Source organism: Stegostoma tigrinum, chromosome 4 (assembly GCF_030684315.1).
Source record: "Stegostoma tigrinum isolate sSteTig4 chromosome 4, sSteTig4.hap1, whole genome shotgun sequence".
Classification (NCBI taxonomy): Eukaryota; Metazoa; Chordata; class Chondrichthyes; order Orectolobiformes; family Stegostomatidae; genus Stegostoma; species Stegostoma tigrinum.
This window is the reverse complement of record NC_081357.1, coordinates 110,695,416-110,715,915: the sequence shown is the minus strand read 5'-3', so window position 1 is coordinate 110,715,915 and position 20,500 is coordinate 110,695,416. Positions and strand designations below refer to the sequence as shown.

The 20,500-nt window shown below is 40.3% G+C and overlaps 1 protein-coding gene across 23 annotated transcripts in view; it reads left to right on the top strand.

Annotated features, from left to right (window-relative positions):
- Nucleotides 1–20,500, top strand: part of LOC125452749 (myelin transcription factor 1-like protein) — a 402,372-nt gene that overhangs the window by 195,518 nt on the left and 186,354 nt on the right. For all 23 annotated transcript variants that reach the window (XM_059645600.1, XM_048531537.2, XM_048531532.2 and 20 more), the window contains one exon: nucleotides 5,721–5,855. In XM_059645600.1, coding sequence (XP_059501583.1) covers nucleotides 5,721–5,855 — 135 coding nt within the window. The remainder of the gene's footprint in view (nucleotides 1–5,720; nucleotides 5,856–20,500) is intronic.

The window sequence follows — 20,500 nt, the reverse complement described above, 5'->3', positions numbered from 1 at the left end:
GAAGGGATTGGATGAGTGACATTTACTTGGGGGCTTTAATGAGACAACAGTATTTGAAGTATCCTGTAATACGTCATTTAAGCCTCAGCCAGTAAGAGCAGAAGAAATGAACTGACCATTAATTTCATTGCTGCTTTTTGCATCAATCTGAATTTAAAATAATTGTTCCATTCCCTTGTACAACAATGAATGTAGAAAATTTACTTCTATTCCATTTTTGTGTCCAAGTCTTGATTTCCATGGCATACAATGATCAGTTTACCCTAGTCTTTGAATATTCTCAGCAACTAAGCATGCCCTGTCTTCTTGGGCTGAAAATTCCAAAGACGTCTTATATATCAGAAAGTGAAGACTTTGTACTATGCCTCTCCCCCTACCGCAACCCCAGGCAAGCAATCTGTGGGAGAGGTGTAACATCTGACTGAAAATCTCTGTGAGAGGGGGAGAAGTCATTAAAAAATCTCTGCAACAACCTCAGTTGATTGAAGCTAGTTCAGGAGACTAAAATGACCCTGTCTTTCATTACAGCCTGCCTATCTCTTCTGAGATAGAAACAGATCTGGCTTTATCCTGAAAGTATACAGTGGCCAACTTTCACTATCCAAGCTGACAGCCAATTTCACAGCTCCACAATTCAACAAGAAAAGAGCAGTAAGCCAACCGTGATACACCCTAACCTAATTGTGTCCTTTTGTGACTTGTAAGAGTAGCCCCGCATTCCCATATGATCTATCCATATTAAGATGTTCGCAAACATTCACAGTCATAGAACTGTGCAGCATGGAAGCAGACCCTTCATTCCAACTCGTTCATGCTGACAAGATATCCTAAATCAATCTAGTCCCATTTTCTGCCATTTGGCTCATAGCCTTCCTATTCATACACCCATCCAGATGCTTTTTAAATGTTGTAATTGTTCCAGCCGCGACCACTTCTTCTGGCAGCTCATCCTACATATTCTACGCATGAAAAAAGTTGCCCATCAGGTCCTATCAAATCTTTCCCATATCACCTTAAAATTATACCCTATAGTTTTGGTGTCCCATAACCTCGAAAAAAGATATTGGCTATTCTTCCTTTCATGCCCCTCCTGATTTTTTAAACCTCTATAAGATCACCCTTCAGCCTCTAAAGCCCAGGGATAAAAGCCCAGCCTATCAGCTTCTCCCTATAGCTTAAACCCTTCAATCCTGGCAACATCCTTGTAAATCTTTTCTGAACCTTTTCAAGTTTCACAACACCCTTCCTATAGCAGGGAGACCAGAATTGCACGGAGTATTCCCAAAGTGGCCTAACCAATGTCCTGTACAGCCACGACATGACCTCCCAACTCAATGACCTGACCGATTAAAAACAAGCATACTAAACATCTTCTTCACTATCCTGTCTATCTGTGACTCCACTTTCAAGGAGCTATGAACCTGCACTCCAAGATCTCTTTGTTCAACAGTAATCCACAGGACTTTACTATTAAGTGTATAAGTTCCGTCCTGATTTGCCTTTCTAAAATGCCGTTCATCTAAATTAATGCCCATCTGCTCTCCAGTCTGAAAAATAACCCTCCACATCACCCTCTGTCTTCTACCTTTGAGCCAGTTCTATATCCAGATGGCTGGTTCTCCTTTTATTCCACGTGATCTAACCACGCTAACCAGTCTACTATGTGGAACCTTGTCAAATGCCTTACTGAAATCCATATAGATTCATACAAACCAGAAACAGAAGTAATCCATTTGCTCATTGAGCCTGCTCAACTATTCAGTAAGATCATGACCAAGCTGATCGTAATCACAAATCCACATGTCCACCTACTCTTATAACATTTCACCCCAACCCCACCCAAACCTACAATCTTTATGCTTAACAAGGATCGATGCAACTCTTCCTTAAAAACATCCAACGAAGCCATTTCCACCACCTTTTCAGGAAAAGAGTTCCAAAGATCACAATCCTCTAAGAGTAAAAGAAAATTACCTCATTTCCATTTTAAATGGGCTTTTTAAACAGCAGTTCCTAGTTCCAGATTATCCCTTAAGAGGAACCATCCCTTCCATCCTGCGATAGATGCGATAAGGCATTATAAACGCTGCCTTTCCGTAAGACATCAGGAAGTCTTTTTCTGGGGGATACATGCTGAATGGGCACAATATTCCTAATGTGCCCATTTAAACTTAGGTTTAGACCTCTTTGACATTTTACTGATGAGCTCTTGTCTCCAAATAAGAGACTCACTGCCCCTTGCCAACGTAGCTGATGCCATTCTTTTGACCAGCAAACCCTGTCAGTTGTTGTTGTAGGTTTGGGATAAGAACAAGCCAGCAGCAGGCTCTCACTCCTACAGAAACTTTAAAAGGAAACAATCAGTAGACCATGTTCTCTGTATTCAGGCCTCTCAATCCCTGTGTCTTAGCAATGTGATACACTCTGTGCATTGGTGACGGAGGGAAAGGGTATTTGTGGACGTAGTCCCAGTCAAGTGGGCTGCTGTGTCCTTGAGAATGTCAAGTGTCTTGAATGTTGCTGGAGTTGCACTCATTCAGGAAAATACAGTGTATTCCATCACACCCCTGATTTCTGTCTTGTAGATGGTGGACAGAATGTGGGGTGTCAGGAGTTGGATTAATCACTATCGGACACCTAGCCTCTGAACTGCCCTTGTAGACATAGAACTAATATGGCTGGTCCCATTCAATTTCTGGTCAATGGTAATGCCCAGAATATTGATATTAGGTGTTTCAGAGATGGTGATGCCATTGAATATTAAGGGATAATTGCTAGTTTCTTTCTTGCTGGAGATGATCATTGCCTGGTACTTGTGTGGCACAAATGTTATTTGCTACTGTCAGCCAAAAGCTGTATATTATCAGGTCTTACTGCAATTGACATGTACTGTTTCAGTATTCGATGAGTCGTAAATGGTGCTAAACATTGTGCAATCATCAGCAAACATCCCTACTTCTGACTTTATGATGGAGGGAAGTTCATTGACACTCCTCTGAGGAACTCCTGCAGAGATGTTCTGGAACTGAGATGACTAACCTCCAGCAACCACAACCATCTTCCTTTGTGCCAGGTATGACTCCAACCAGTGGAGACTTTTCCCACTGATTCCCATTGAGCTCAGTTTTGCTTGGCATCTTGATTCCACACTCAATCAAATGTGGCCTTGATATCAAAGACAGTCATTCTCACCTCACATCTGGAATTTAGCTGTTTTTTTTCCCATGTTTGATCTAAGGCTGTACTGAGTTCAGAAGCTAAATGGACCCGGTGAAACCCAAACTGAGTGTAAGTCAGCAGGTTGTTGCTCAGTAGTTTGGTTGACATCTTCCATCACATTACTGAGGAAATACCATATTACCACATGTTTAAAATATTCTTCCACTGATGCTGCCAATAAATGGCTCAGCTCTAATTCCAAGATTGCTGCACCATGCCCTGAGTTCCTCCAGGAGAGGAACTAGTTTTACCAAAACTGCTGACTTCCACATATGTATAATGTTGCCTCCCAAAACATCTCATCTGCTGCTGAAATGATCATCCGTGATTTTGCATTCATCACATATTGATGCAATAGTGCTCTCCTGGCTGATCTTGCATTGTTTGCCCTCCAGAACATTGAACTTATCCAAAATTCTGCGGGTTAAATTCTAACTCATACCAAGTTCCATTCGCTTATCACCCCTGTACCCATGCCGGCTCCCAGTGCAGCCATGCCTCCAATTTAACACTTCCATTTTAAAATTCTCATCTTTGTTCTTAAGTTACTCCATTGCCTCATTACTTCTTAACCTCTTTCAGCCCTCTTAGCTCCCCACCTGCCCCCAAACATCTGTGCTGCGCCAATTATGGAGGACTATTTGTTCCACCATTGTTGGTCATACCCTCACCTGCTTGGACTCTAGGCTTTGGAAATTTCTTTATAAAACTCTCCACCTACCTTCCTTTGAAATGCTTCTTAAAACCTATTCCTTTGACCTAATATTTGGTCACCTCTATTAATATCTTCTCATGTGGCTCAGTGTCAAAATGTACTTGCTAACACTGCTGTGAATCACTGTAAGATGTTTTACAATGCTACACAGATGCAAGTTGTTGCTGTGGCTTCTGACTTCCCACCTTACAGAATCCCTTTAACACTTTAAACCCTTAATCTGGTCAACTGAAATGCCTCAGTAATTGCAGGAATGCATGCTATATTTGTACAACCTGCTTTTGTAATTTAACCTTTCATTATTCTGTACAGCTTCAATGACTGTCTTGTTTACAGAGACTCTGTGCACGGGACGCAATGTAACACTGCAAACGAGAAGATGTGAGACTGGTCTGATCTGTGCATGTTTCACTCATTTATACCTGTCAGTTGTAATCTTGTGTCCTACAATAGGCTTGAAATCCTTGGCTTGTTTCTCTAAATGACTTATGATGTTTTTTGGCTGGTTGTCAATTTAAATGTCTATCTAAAAGTTCATGCAGTTTGCCAGCTTGCTGGACAAGACTCCCAAAGTCTTTCAAATACAGGTCACCCATTTCCTAACTGAGAGACAGGCAGTTGAATATCTTCCTCTTTCTTTCTGCTTATAGATCTCTCACTAATTTGTTTACCTCCAAGTTTACTTTGTTTAGGTTACATAACTTAAAAACACTGGAAAATGTTTTGGATTCAGGCAAGGAAAGGTGCCATTTTGGTAAAGTGTTGGGAATTATAATTTTTGCTTTGATTTTGTTTCAGTTTTTCTGCACAAACCTGAAGACGTCATTCATGGAAAATAGACTGGTAGCATTATTCTTTTACAGAATCTGACTTAATCTCTTTGGTCAATTATGTTTTTGTCAGCAGTTGTGATTCCCTTTTCTCATATTTGTACCCAAAATAAAAATAATTTCAAAATCATAAAATCCCTACAGTGTGGAAACAGGCCCTTCAGCCCAACAAGTCCACGCCAACCCTCAAAGCATCCCACCCAGACCCATCCATCTAACCTACATATCCCTGGACATGACAGGCAATTTAGCATGGCCAATCCACCTAACCTAAACATCGCTGAAGGAGGAAACCAGAGCACCTGGAGAAAACCCACGCAGGCACAGGGAGAATGTGCAAGCTGCTCACAGACAGTCGCCTGAGGGTTGAATCAAACCTGGGTACCTGGTGCTTTGAGGCAGCAGTGCTAACCACTGAGCCACCGTAGATTTTAAAATCTACACCATTGGTCATTAATAATGCAATGGCTTAAGCAGCAGCTGTAAAAGGGGCTATCACACGCTACTTCAAGAAGTGCCAAGTGTTTTTCTTACACTATTTCTGAAGTGAAGAGGAGCAGCATTGCCAGTTCCTCTGTCTGGTTCCTCCATTCAAGGAATCACTTCACCCCGTGCGTCCCATTACTCATCTTCCTTGACAGACAAGCTAACATGGAAACCCATTCAAAGCTCAAAGCGCATAACTTGCAGGAAGCAAGCTGAGAGGGCCCAATCACCTTTGCGCTCACTGTCATAGACTGGTGGAAGTGGATAGTGACCAGCTCTGTATCCATCCTTACTAGCCTTAGCATTGACTTAAAGAGGAGAGCTGCCTGTCAAGTGCCATCCTTACTGCCCCACCTACAGTGAAATTTCAGCAATTAACTGCTGGAAATGGACTGGTATTGTGGTTATGCATTTGCCGAGCTTGTTAACTGATTTCTGATTCTGAAAAAAAAGTTCTCTCATTTTCACAGAGTCGTCAAGGCCTGAAAAGAAGGAAAGCAAGTGTCCCACGCCAGGATGTGATGGAACTGGACATGTCACAGGCCTTTACCCTCATCATCGCAGCTTGTCAGGCTGCCCACACAAAGACAGGGTTCCCCCAGAAAGTAAGTGAAAAAGAAGTTCAAAGTGAAAGGTAAACATATTTATAATTACTATCATATTAATCTGCCATAGCCCCTGAAAGAATATCACTTTGTATCAGTTTTGGTGCTTTCCCAATGTCTCTAACTATCACCCAAATGGAGCATATAGTTTTAGATTTTTATTTGCTGGCAAATTACAGAAACCAAAATAGAGGAAATTTACTCAACAGGAATTTTAAACTCTGAATGGTAATCCTTTTCCAGTGAACTCGCTTTATGCTCTATTAAGTGACTTAGACAATCATTGTAAAACGGGGTGCTGCTTCCCTATTTTCACTTTCAATGTATTATGACTTGCCATTATCAAATTCATAAATATTGCTTAGCCAGCTGTCCAGTTACTATTGGTTTTATGCCTGTGCCAAATTTCAAAGCTCTGCCTTCAAAGTCATGTTTGTGTCTCCTCCAAGTAGGATAACCTTAATTCCATTTTTCAATCAGGAACCTGTTGTGAACAGTTTGGTCCCTTCTGTTTCAGATGGTTGATCTCTTGTCTTCGGTTTCTGTAATGCGAATGGGCCCCAACAATTATTTCAATAAATTGTAGATGGAGCTGGTTCACATGGAAAATTTCACAAGAACTTTAGGGATGACATTTTGTGGATTATTTCTCTGCTAGCCTGTAATTGCTATCTCACTTAACACTCTGGCATTCACGACATATCATACCCTCACCCTGCATTCCAGTGTAGGAGTGTGGTGTAGGAACTATTTTGTTCCCCTGGGGCTCAAGAACTATTGTAGGGTTTCAATTAAGGGCACTCCCACTAGCAGTTTGGCAATCAGAACATGCTTCCAAATGACTTGGATCTCCTAGAGGTAGGAGTAGGCAGATGGCCGATGTTGCTTTCTTGTAGGCTATCACAAATGTTTAAATCCACTCCACTGTCTAATTCTGATGACAAAATTTGGAGACTCAGAAGTATGATCAACTATCTCACTGACTCAACATTTCTTCCTGACAGCATTTTGTAGATAAGCACAGACACAAAGAGACAACCTATACTCCATGATGTAGCATACCAGAATGTAAAGACAATCACGACATTAATGCAGCAATGAAATGTTAAGCTTAAAGTTGAATGAGGCAGTATGAGGATCTGAAATCTTGTCAAGAAAAAACTTGTAGGTGGCATTGCACACAGTTAGAAAAGTATGAACGGCCTTGCTCTTGATAGGGTGTTTAATGTGAAGGAGACTTTTCAAAGGGGATTGTAATGATCCATCAATAATTTTGCCTTTTCTAAGATTGAACAATGCTCAAAAGCACCTTTTCTTTTCTGAACAACGAAACTTCTTTAAAACAATGGCTTCATAGGCCAGTACAGGCCAATTATTTTCTGTAATTGCACACAAGTTGAAATCTGCAAAGGCTTACCTATCTTGAAGAAGTATTGAGACAAATGCCCTTCGTCCTGCTAAGAAATTGTACTGGACTGTGAGTATGACTTTCTTGAAATATTGGTTGAATATCCAATTTTTCATGAGGTGGGTTTGAAGATTGTGTGTAAATTTAAAGTGGAATTGCCATGTTTAACTACCTTTGATTGAAGAAAAAGCAAATTTCATTCAGGGATATAGTATTGAATATTAACTTCTATCAGATTAGTTATTGTATGTAAGTACATTGACAATCATGAATAACCATTGCTGTATGATATTGTAATCATTACTATGATGTAATCTAGAATTGATTCTTATAATAAACATGATGAAGTAATCATTAAAAGATTGTAGTCTCACACTTAATTCCTCAATAACACACAGATATTAACGTCCTTGAATTCTTAAGTTAGGATTCTGTCTGCTGATATTGGCTAACTTGTGGCACAATGGCTCATTGGTGAGCTTTCTTAAGAGTGGAACCCTGGGTTCGAATCTGCCCTTGGTTTACTGTCTGTGTGGAGTTTGCATATTCTCCCTATATTTACGTCAGTTTCTGCTCAGTGGTCCATTTTCCTCCCACAGTCCAAAGATGTTCAGGTCAGGTGGATTGGCCATGCTAAATTGCCCATTGTTTTCATGGATATGCAGGTTAGGCGAGTTAGTCATGGGAAATGCACGGTTACAGGGACAGGATAAGGGGGTTGGTCTGGATGAGGGTCAGTGTGGACTCCATGGGCTGAAAGGCCTGCTTCCACACTAGGGATTCTATGACTCTAAGTTATTTCTGCTATAATATATCTGTAGATTATATATCCCATCCTGAGATAATGTTACTGTCTGGAAAATCTTAGAAAAGGGGACATTTCACTGTAGGATCTGTTATAGCTAGTAATTCTGGATAAGCCCCTTTAATTATCTGAAATATTGAAGTTTTAATCTGTCTCTAAGTTGGCTGGATAGGTTGTCTTTGCAAGGGGATAAAGATAGCAGAAGCATTAACATGAACACTAATGTAGCGGTGTTACTGCTCAAAGTTGACAAATGAACAAAATACTAAAAATTAACAATGGTCTAGTGGTATCATCACTACACTTTTAATCCAGAGACCCAGCTAATGTTCTGGGGGCCTAGGTTTGAATCACACTTTGGAAGATGATGGAATTTGAAATCAATAATAATCTGGAAATAAAGGTCTGTTGATGACCATGAAACCATTGCCGATTGTCAGGAAAAACCCATTTGAGTCAGTAAAATTCTTTAGGGAAGGAAATCTTCCATCCTTATTTGGTCTGGCCAGACCCACAGCAATGTGGTTGACTCTTAACTACCCTCTAAGTCATTAGGGATGGGCAATAAATCATATTGTAGCTAGTGACACCCACATTTATGAATGAATAAAAAAGAAAATAACAGAGCTTTATAAAATTAATAAGAGCTACAAATAAAATGGAACAAAGACTAAAAGTGGAAAGCAGAGGATAAGGTGATAAAATCCAACACCCTGTGATTATGGAGTCAGTGATGTTATCGCCAAGTAGCATTATAACTCACAATAGCTTTAGCTGTTTAATAGAGCTTTTGATTGAAAAATGTTTTTAACATTGGCTGAAAATTTCCTCAGAGCTGCCCCTGTTCTATTGTTTTCATTGCATCTGAGACCATAGTTGTGAGTAAAAGCAGGGATCCTGCTGTGTTTTCCGGGGAATTTTGCTGGTGGGATGGAAACAGCTCTCAAGAAACAGCTGCGAATAGCAACAAGGTCACTGAAGTCTACCTTTTGAATTTTGGGGGAAGTTTTCCATATTAGCTTGGTGTGATTTCCGCATATAAACAAGAATTTGCAACACTGAAGATATTTTCTTGCTTTGTCTAGTTTCTCTTGTAGCAACAGTATGTTTTTGAAGCTGTTGGGCAATATTATTTATTCCTACAGGAGAAGTGTGCATTAATTTTTGAGAAAAGGCAGAAACAATTGGAGGTGCAAGAATATAGGAGGAGGAAAACAACTCGAATCTTATTTTTAGATAACAGTCTATACAAGCCAAGAATGAATGGTTATTATTGGAGGAACAGTGATGAGGACTTGAGGCTAAAAAGAGAGATAATAATCATTACGTCAAATGCTGGCTCCAGATCTGAAAGTTCCCTCAGTAACTATGGTGCCATGGTCACAGTAATTGCAGCAAGTGGAAGCTGTTGGCCAAGTGCCTTTGTGATAGCATAGCAATAATCGGTCAGGTTTCCACTCTTAAAGTAGTTATAGCTACTTAACAGTGGTTTCACCTGTCAGAGAATAATGGGAAGAGACAAGATGTTGGCAAGGGCCTCATTAAAAGGCGTTTGAATTCAGAAAATTGCCCTTCTGACAGTGACCTCAGTTCGTCTTATGTTTTAGAAAGTTTTATTTTGCTATTCTCAATTAACTGCTGCTACATTTTAAACAAGCATTTATTCATATTGAACAACTGCATGGAATTATGCCCGACCGTTCTCTGGAATACAGAATGAAACAAATTGAGCTATATATAAAGTGCTCCGTTTATACGATGGATACACAGAAAGTGAGGGACTGTACCTCTAGACCTCTTTGAGTATGTATATTTCATTACATGCAAACATAGAATTGGAGACAGAAGTAGGCCATTCAACCTTTTGAGCCGAATCCACCATTCAATAAGATCGTCTGAACTATTTGTGCTTTGAACTCCACATTCCCATCAACTCCCAGTAACTTTTTGAATGCTTTGTTGAACTTTTTGAATCCTCCGCCTTCAATAACCCCACCTCCACCACCTTCTGAGAGTGTTTTCCACAGGCACTCAACCTTCTGAAAGAAAAAAAATCTCCTCCTCTGTGTCCTGAAAAGGCAGCACCTAATTTGAAAACAGTGCCCTCAAGTACTGCACGCTCACCCAAACAAGAAGAGTCCTTCCCTTTTCCACCTTGTCAAGGTGACTCAAGTCTGAACTGCCTCCAATGCATTTACATCCTTTTTTAAGGAGATCAAAATTGTACACGGTGTTTGAGATGTGGCCTCACTAGCACTGTGTAAAATTGAGCATGACATCCTTATTTTTATGTTCAGTTCCTTTTGTTATGAAGGAGATCATTTCATTAGCCTTTTTATATTTTGTTGTACCCACCTGTTAGGACCCTAGCAGTAGAACATGTGGATCTGTCTGTGCCCCTTCCGCCGTCGTTCTCTGTTTAAGTACTACACTGCTACACTGGAAATTCTTCCTGTGAGAGGGAACTGTTTCACATTTTCCCACATTGCACTCTATCTGCTAACATTGGTTAATTTGTGGCACAGTGGCTCAGTAGTTAGCAGTGCTGCCTCACAGTGCCAGGGGCTCGGGCTCGATTCCATGCTTGGGTGACTGTGTGGAGTTTGCAGATTCTCCCCCTGTCTGTGTGGGTTTTCTCCCACAATCCAAAGATGTGCAGGTTAGGTGGATTGGTAGTGCTAAATTGCTCATCGTGTCCAGTGATGTGCAGGCTAGGTGGATTAGCCAGGGGAAATGCAGAATTACAGGGTAAGGTAGGGAGGTAATTTTAGGTGGGATGTTGTTCGCAGGGTTAATGTGGACACAATGGACCAAATGACCTGCTTCCACATAGTAGGGTCTCTATGATTCTATAATTCATCTATGGAAAAGTGTGATTTCAGGACAAAAAGGAAGCTTACCAGCCGCAAAGCAAGAAAATAACAAAATCGCAGCACTGTTAAAAACCTACCGGAGAGTGAGAAAAATGGGTTAAAATTTAACAAGAAAAGATGTTAATGGTCGAATTTTGAAACAAGAACTTACTTTATAAACTAGAAAATCTAATAGAATTGAAAAATATAAAAAGCATTGATTTCAGGAAGTGGAGTGAGGAACTGCAAAATGTTGTTAAAAAAATTAGTTATGACAGTAGACAAGCTCAAGTGACAATGTGTTAGGCAAGAAAAATGTAGATATAATTAGAGAAGAAAAAATAATGAGCTGTAAGCAGGAAGATATCTGTAAGAGATGGATCTCAACTTACTCAATGATAAAAGTTTTCAGAATTATATAGCCTCAGTTTGATGAGATCACAAGTCAGTTGTCTTGGTTCATAACATAAGGTGTGAGACTATCGCTATAGCATCCATTCCACCGAAGTGGCACCAAAACAGCATGCTACTTACTAAATATCTGCAAATGCAGCTCAGCCATTTATCCAAGACGGTCAGACTTCTCATTCAACAAATGGAATTCATTATTGTACAATATTCAGTAGTACATGTGGAACACAATGTCTGCTAACAAAAGAAATGTCTGCCAGAATGCTGTAAAGTTCGGGCAAGTTTATCTTTGTCGTTTACATAGTGCTGTCATTGTGATTAGTAGTGGAAATGCATTCTCATGCTCAACATAATTTCAGAAAAATGGAGCCTAATGAATGTAAAATCAAGTTGAAACACTTGTTTGAGTTTGATCGCCTTGTGACATGTGTGATTTTGTACACATTGTCCAACTGACATTTATGATAGTGGATTGCTTGCTCTTCGGACCCATTTAGATATCATGACAAAACAAAATAATTTTTCTTAGCCTTGTTCAGTATTGAATTCAAAGAAAAACACAACTACCAATCAACATAGTGGAGGAACTCACTTGGATGAATTATTTAACGTTGACTGTTCGGAAGAACCTTAGTGGATTGTATTTCCTTCTCTGGATAAGGAGACAACAAGTTCAAATCCAGTACCAGTACTTGAAATCATAATCTGGACTGATATTTTTGTACAATAATGGAATTTTGCTGCATCATCAATGAAAACGTCCTTTAATTGAGGTATTGAAGTGATATTAATTACTGCTCTTTTTAAGATCAGAGTTACCTACTTCGATCAGTAGGAGATGCAAGGCTCTGGTTAGTGGTCTCGTGAAGTTTAGACAGTCCTGTTTGCACTTATAGGTTCTGTTTTATCATTTGTCTTGCAATTCTGTGCACTTTGAAAAGAGATGCCCAAAGAAATTTTGGATCTTTGCTGGGTCCATTCTAAATCAGAACATTAAGGAGTCAATTTGAAGTTCTTTCAGCCATCAGAAATGTGCCTGTAGGGGTACAACATTTGCTCATCATAATTTTAAATACATTCTCTCCCAGTGGCCTGTCCATAGCACTTCAGATCCGATTTTGTTTGGAGCCAAATTCTGATGTGCGAGGCTATATTAAAATCACATAAATATTGATTCAGCCTCAACTGGAGCACTGGATCCATATCTTGGATGCTATACTTTTGGAAGAATGTGAAGGTATTAGAAAGGATCAGAAAAGGTTCATGAGAACAGTTGCAGTGATGAGGAATTTGGTGATCTAGAAAACTCAGAAGTTCGAACGGTACTTCTTGCAGAAGAGAGTGTTTGAGAGATCTTTTTGGAAGTATTAATTGACCCCACCCCCACTACACTACAAAAAGGAAAAATTGCCAGGGCCATTGGGAAAAAGGCAAGAAAATGGTACTACCTGAACTGCTCAGTGAGAAAGACAGTTAGGACATGATTGGCTGAATGGTTTCTTTCTGTGCTGCAACCATTCTGTAATTCTGTGACCTGAGGAGTTCTGGACTAAGAGCTGAAAAATGGGATTAGGCCAGTGAGTGTATTATTTTGCAGGTACAGACATAATGGACTGATTGGCCTTCTTCTGTGATGCACAGTTTTCTACATTGCCATTAATCGATGAGCTCAACAACCATAACAATGACAAAATCTACCTTTAATAAAATTGGCTGAGACCTGAGAAACAGACATTGCATGTTCAACAGAGGGAGTTAAATATAAGTACAGTCTGATGATGAGGTGGGAAAAAGTCTATTGAATTGTCCAAAATAGTCTGCATGATTAACGTGTTATAAGTGGAGCCTTTATTAATTGACTTGCGCAGAATGGTGAAATGATTAGAAGCCACTTGACCGAGATAAGAATTTCTTCACAATATGCATGTATATCATGGCTGGAGGGGAATGTATCTGTCAAACCATACCTGCCTGGGGGAGGCAGTGGCATAGTGGTAATGCCACAGGATTAATAAAATTCTGGGGAACAGGATTAAATACACCATGACTCCTGGTGGAATTTAAAATCAAGTCATAAATCTGGGATTAATGTAGTGGCCATGAAATCAAAGTTGGGAGAGCTGTGCTGTAGAATTGTCAAACATTAAATTCATATAATCATAGCTTGCACATGACACCTCAGAAACTACCATCACCATCACTATCTCTGCCCCATTGGCAGGACAATTACAGTCAAGAGAAAATTGCTCTGGGAGACATCACTAACGAATCTGGACCCTGTGAACTCACATGAGATCAAGTCAAACATGAACAAGGGACCTTCCTGCTGATTACTACCTGCCCTTGCCTGCACCCTCAGCTGATGAATCAGTTCTCCTCTTTGCTGACCAATAATTGGAAAATGTAAACAGGATGCCAGCAGCATATAATATATTTTGTGTGGGAAACTTCTAAATCAGTGACCTAAAGTTGCTCTGCAGCACCATCAGTGGCTGAGCTGGCCAAGTCCTGAAGGATGGAATATTTGGGTCGCTGGCTGGTACTTAGGGAACCAACAGAAGGGAAAAACATACTTGATCTTGACCTTACTAATTTACCTGTCGCAGATGCATCTGTCCGTGACGGTATTGGCAGGACTGACCACCACACATTCTTTATGGAGATGAAGTCCCATCTTCACATTGAAAATACCCTCCATTGAATTATGTGGCACCACCACAGTACCCACTGGGATAGACTTTGAAACAGTCTAGTAGCTCAGACTGAGAATCCATGAGGCACAGTGCAAATCAGCAATCTGTAACACCATGAGCCATTATATTCCACCCCATCTCCATGTTACCATTAACCCAAAGGAGCAACGATCATTTAATTTGTAATGTAGGAGGGCATGCCAGGAACAGCATTACGCATAGCTAATAAAAAAGAGAGATCAAATTGGTCAAGCTATAACACAGGACTTTTTGTAAGACAAGCAGAATAAGTAACATTCAATAGACAGTCTGAAGCAATCTCACAACCAATGGATTAAATATAAGCTTTTCAGTCCTAACATAAATGGTGGTAGACAACTAAACAACCCACAGGAAGAAGTTCCACATGGATCTCCACCCTCAGTAAAGTACTGAGCAGAAGATTCATTTTGGCCCCTTCCTGAGACCCTCCAGATACAAGTCTTCAACAAATTTAATTCACTTAACATGATGTAATGAAATGGCTAAAAGTATTGTGTGATGCACTGGCTACAGGTCCTGACAACATTCTAAGAATAGTGATGAAGACTGTGTCCCAAAATTAGCCGTGCACTTTAACCAAGCTATTCCATGTCGGCTGCCCCAGTAGCACCCACCCAGTAATATGGAAAATTGTCCAGGTATTTCACAAGGCAGACAAATTTAATCTGGCCAGTTACTGCCATATCAGTCTATTCTTGACCATCAGTAAACCGATGGAAGAGGTCATCAACTTTGCTACCAAGTAGTATTTACTTTACCGCAGCCGCTCAGCTCCTGACTTGTTTACAATGTTGGTTTACAATCATAGAATCATATATGGACAAAAGAGCTGAACTCCAGAGATGAAATGAGAGTGGCTGCTTTTGACATCAGAGGTGACTTGGTGTGCAATGAAGGAACCTTAATAACATCACAGTTGATGAGAAGAAGGGGGAACCTCACCTTTCGTTAGTCACACTTAACATAAAAGAAAATGGATTGGATGCCAATCTCTGCATGAGTTCCCCGGGGTAGAGTTTTAAAGGCTTAACCTTCAGCTGATTTGTCGATACCTTCCCTCCATAATAAAGTCAAAAGTGAGTATGGTCATAGAATCCCTACAGTGTGCAAGCAGGCCCTTCAGCCCAACAAGACCACACCAACTGTCAGAGCATCCCATCTGCCTATAACTGACCTAATCTACACATCCCTGAATACCATAGGCAATTTAGAATGGCCAATCCACTTAGCCTGCACATCATTGGACTGGGGGAGGAAAGCAGAGCATGTAGCAGAAACCCACAAAGACATGGTGAGAATGTGCAAACTCCACACAGACAATCACCCAAGGGTGGAATTGAACCCAGGTCACTGGTGCTCTGAAGTAACAATGCTAACCACTGAGCCACTGTGCCACCCTGATGTATGTACACTGATGGTTGCATGATGTTTAACACCATTCGTGACTCTTCAAATATTAAAGCAAATTGTGTGCTTTTTACATCAAGACATGGACAATATCCTGGCTTAGGTTGATAAGTGGTAAATGACATTTGCATCATACAATTGCCAGGCAATGTCCATCTCCAACTATACAGAATCTATCTTTGACTCTCAATGGCATTGCCATAACTGAATCTCCCATTATCAATGGGTTACCATTGATCAGAAACTGAACTGAACCAGCCCTATTAGGAACAAAAACAGAAATTTTTGGAGAAACTCAGCAGGCCTGGCATCATCAGTGGAGAGAAAGCAGAGTTAGAAAAATGAATCCAGTGATGCTTCTTCAGAACTCAATCATGTTAAGACTAGCTAGCAGGAGCATGCCAGAGGCTGGGAATTCTGTAATGAATAACTCACTTCCTAAGTCCTCAAAGCTTGTCCACCATTTACAGGGCACAAGTCAGGACAATACTGGTATACTTACTAGGTGCCTGGTTGAATGTAGATCCAACACTTGACACTATCCAGGAAAAAGCAGCTTGTTTGATTAGCACGCCGCCACCACTTTTAACATTTTCTCTCTCCACTACCAATGTGCAGTAGCAGTAGTGTGTGTCATCAACAAGTTACACTGCAGAAATTCACCGAGATTCCTTCCAAACCATCAATCTCTGTTATGTAGAAGGATAAGGGTAGCAGATACAAGTTCCACTCCAAGCCACACATCATCCAAACTGAGGAATATATCACCATTCCTTTGCTGTGTTAAAATCCTGGAATTTCCTTCCTAACAACAATGTGGCTGTCCCTACACGCCAGGAAGGCAGTTCATAGCAATGGACTGAACGGCATTTAGGGATGGGCAATAATTTTCAGCCAGCCAGCTATGCTCACATTCCATACACATTCACTTATAGTATTTGTCTTCATACGATTCTGTTCAGCAGAGCAGGAGAACAATAGCTTTGGGCTGTGGATTAATAGTTCAGTGATATTGCCACTATGCCATGAACTCCCCACAATCTCTTACCTGCAGAATTGTGCCTATCACTTGGTGCTTCCCTTTCCTCGAGGCTAGCCTGTCATATTTTTTCTCTTTCTCTCTTCATTCAGCCTTAGCAAAGGAACAAAATGCTTTCCAGTGCTTTCCCAATGGCTATATCAATTTTTGCTCCAATTTTCTGCCACTTTCTTTTATTGTCCATACGTCTTTGATTCTTATGAAATTCATCAACATGTTTTTTTAACTCCTGCCATTAGTGTCTGTTAATGCACTGGCACTAATCTCTATCTAAAGTGGCTAATAATTATGCCAACAGCTGACCCTGGCGAACAGCTACTCGCACATTACCTCACACTTTGTTGAGACTTGCATCGGTTCTTCAGTATTTAAGTCAACAGATGGAATTAACTCCAGTCTTTCCTTTGAGGTATTTTATCTCATGGTGTCTTCAGTGTTGAGATCTGCTCAATCCACAGGAGGTCTTTAAAACCCCAGAAAATGATAGGTTTGTGCTGGCTGGGAAATAAAAATGTAAAATGTTTCAAAACCTTGTCCTACACCTCTGGTTTTACTGGAAGTGAAGCTTGATATCCAGCCGGCACCCAGGAGATGGTTTGCTTGTTAAAGTATTTTAATGAGGCTTTGTGCTCAAGGATTTTCTCTTTGTTTCAGTGTTAATCTGGCAGCTAAAGTGAGGTGAGGACTGCTATATGGAAGAGACAGCTGCTTTGCATCCCCTACTTGTGAGCTAGACAGAGTAAATTGAGCTTTTACCCAGGAAATCTCTTCACTTTCCAGTTATTAAATTGCATTCCAATTATATTTGCCCAACTCCGATGTCTGTGGTCTTATCCTACCCACTCCCATCCTCAACTGTGCCTATGCAAACTCCTCCCTAATCTCTCTGACTCTCAGGATCTTTACTTTTCGCTATTCCTTTCCCTTCCTGTCCCCACCAAATCTTTTCCAATTTTACACTTGCCCCTGGCATCGGAACTTCCCATTGCATGTCAATTGATGCATCCCCAGATCTCAGAGTGATTACGCTGCCCCTCCACTACCCTGTCAATCAAAGTCTTTCCCTATCTCCCAATCTCTCTCTTGCTTCCCCTCTCTTCTTGAGACCTACGGTGAAGGCTTGCCTGTCAAATAGCCAGCCTGCTGATCTGACTGGCTGCCAAGGGAAACTGAAATCAAAAATGGTAAGTGGACGGTCCCTTTAAACTCAGCAGGAGCTGAAGGAAACACATTTGTCTCGATTGTTTGCGAAATTGCAGACACTCTTCCCTCATCCCATGCCACTCATTCTTGTCTTCTTAATGTCAGGACCAAGGCATTTTACATATCAACAGAAATAAATCTAGATGTTTAAGCTGATTGTCGTTCTTTGTAACTATGTTATTTTAATAAAATAATTTTTAAATATTTTCTTGGGTCCTGAGCATTGTTGCAAAAGCCAGCATTTGTTTTCATTCTTAATTGCTCTTGAGAGGGAGGTAGTGAGCTGCTTTCTTGAGCCACAGCAGTCCTTGGAACACACATACATCTGCAATGCTGTTGGGGAGGGAATTTGACCCAGCCACAGTGAAATAAAGGTGATGTAGTTCTAAGTCAGTATGGCTTATGGCTTGAAAATTGCCAAGTGACAGAATTCCCATGCATTTGCTCTCTTTTTCTGATTGGCAAGATGTAACTCTTGGGGTGCCGCAGTGTTCAGTCCTTGGGTCCCAACTATTTACAAACACTATTAATGATGTTGTCCAAATTTACAAAAAAACACTACGATGGATGGGAAATTAAGTTGCAACGAAGAAATAAGAAATTTACCCGTGGTATGAATAGGTTAGGCGAATGAGCCAAATTTGGCAGATGAGGTTTAATGTGGATAAGTGTGAGTTATCCATTTTAGTCAAAGGAATGGAAAGGCAACTTTTTACCTCAATGGAAAGAAATTTCAGAGAGCATAGGTGCGGAGAAATCTGGGTGTCTTTGCATATGGAACATGGAAAATTAGTATTCAGGTACAGCAGCTAACAAGGAACTCAAACGGAATTTTGCTAAAGGAATAGAGAATAAAGTGTTGCTGCAACTTTACAAGGTGTCAGTGAGACTATCTGGAGTATTGCGTACAATTTTGGTGCAATACCTTGCTTAAGGAAGGATGTGGTATTCGTGATAGTTTAAAGCAGGTTCTATAGATTTACTCCAGAGATGAGGGGCTTTTCTTATGTGGAACTTGAGCAGTTTAGGCACATACTGACTGAATTTAAATGAATGAGAGGAGGTCTAATTGAGGCATATATGATTCTTAAATAGGATTGACAAAATAGACATAGAAAGGATGTTTCCTCATGTGAGGAAACCTGGAACAAAATATCAGAGCTTTAGGACAAGGGATGACAGAGATGAGGAGAAAATACTTTTCTGAAAGAGTTGTGAATCTGTGGAATTCAATGCCCCATATAATGGTGGATGCTGGACCATTGAGTACATATAAGGAGGAGACAGACAGATCTTGAATTAGTAAAACGTTAAAGGATTATGGAGAGTGGGCAGGAAAGAGGAGTTGAAACTGAGATTGCATCAGCCAGGATCATATTAAATGGCAGAGCAGTCTTGGGGGGCTGAATTGCCTGCTCCTTCTCCTAATTCTGAAATTCTTATGCTCTTGTGTGTTCTTCTAGGTGTTAGAGCTCACAGGTTTTGAAGGTGTTCTCAAAAATGATTTGGTTCATTGATGCAGTACACCTTGTGTATGGTGGACAATGCCACCATTGTGCATTGGGATGAATGGAGTGAATATTTAAGGTGGAGCGTGGATGTTGCAGTATTCATCTAGGCAAGTGGAAAATATTTAATTGTGTCCCTCAGGTACTGCTACTTTTACCTGGTCTGGCATCCATGTGACTCCAGACCCATAGCAATATGGTTGACTCTTAACTCCCTTCTGGGCAATTATGGCTGGGCACTAAATGCTGGCCTAGGCAGTGTTACCAGCAATGCGTGAATGAATAGTAAAAAATCAGACTCCCAACTTGTACCTTGTAGGTAGTGAATACCTTTGTAGGTGGGGATCGGGTAGTGAGTTATTCACTGCAGAATTCTGCGCATCTGACCTTATCATTGTCATTGACCACCTCATGTCTGAACCATGATCAGGTCTTGCTGTAACTTGATAGAACTAGCTTCAACATTTGAAAGCTTATAAACATTCTGACCACTAAGAAATCATCAATGAACACCCCCACTTTTGACCTTATGATAGAAGGATATATGCAGAAAATGCGCTGAATAAAGTTCATGAAATATTCTTCTCTGTGGTGAAGAGTTCCTTTGCGCCTGATTTGCATCTATGTGATAAACAGGCTTTGTAAAGTCTGACTGGACCTCACACAAAGAATATTTTTTCCCCTGCATGGATCACCACAACCTAAGTGCAGCGTGTTTTTGCCTTAACAAATATCAAATCCCTGAGATAACAATTGCCTTGCTTAGCTTAAATCTCTGACTCCTCTAGAAGCATTTTGACAACGTGACTAGTACTTATTAAAACTTGTACTATTACTTACATTTTTAGCAAAATATTTTACTGATTTGTTTGCATCTGTAATCATTATTCATTGGATATTACGTTAGATATTTTTCTGTAATCATTATTCATTGGATATTACATTGAATACAGCACTAATAATGTAAGTCATGTCGAGCTTTGTTACCCATCTATAGGTACAAATGACTTAAGCTTAAAACGTTAATGGAAGATTCCAGGGTCAATAATTACTTTAACCTTGGCCAGTCAACCAAATAAACACTTCTCTGAGATTCAGTAACATGTAGTGTTGGAGACAATTCAAATCACAAGAAACTGGAAATTCAATTAAGCATAAAGATATATAGGACACTACAATGTTCATCAGACCTCCACTGCAGCAATACACTCAGCTTCAAAGAACCTGCTACCTATTGTAGCCGAACTAGAGAGCGCATCGACAATTCACACCTTCCA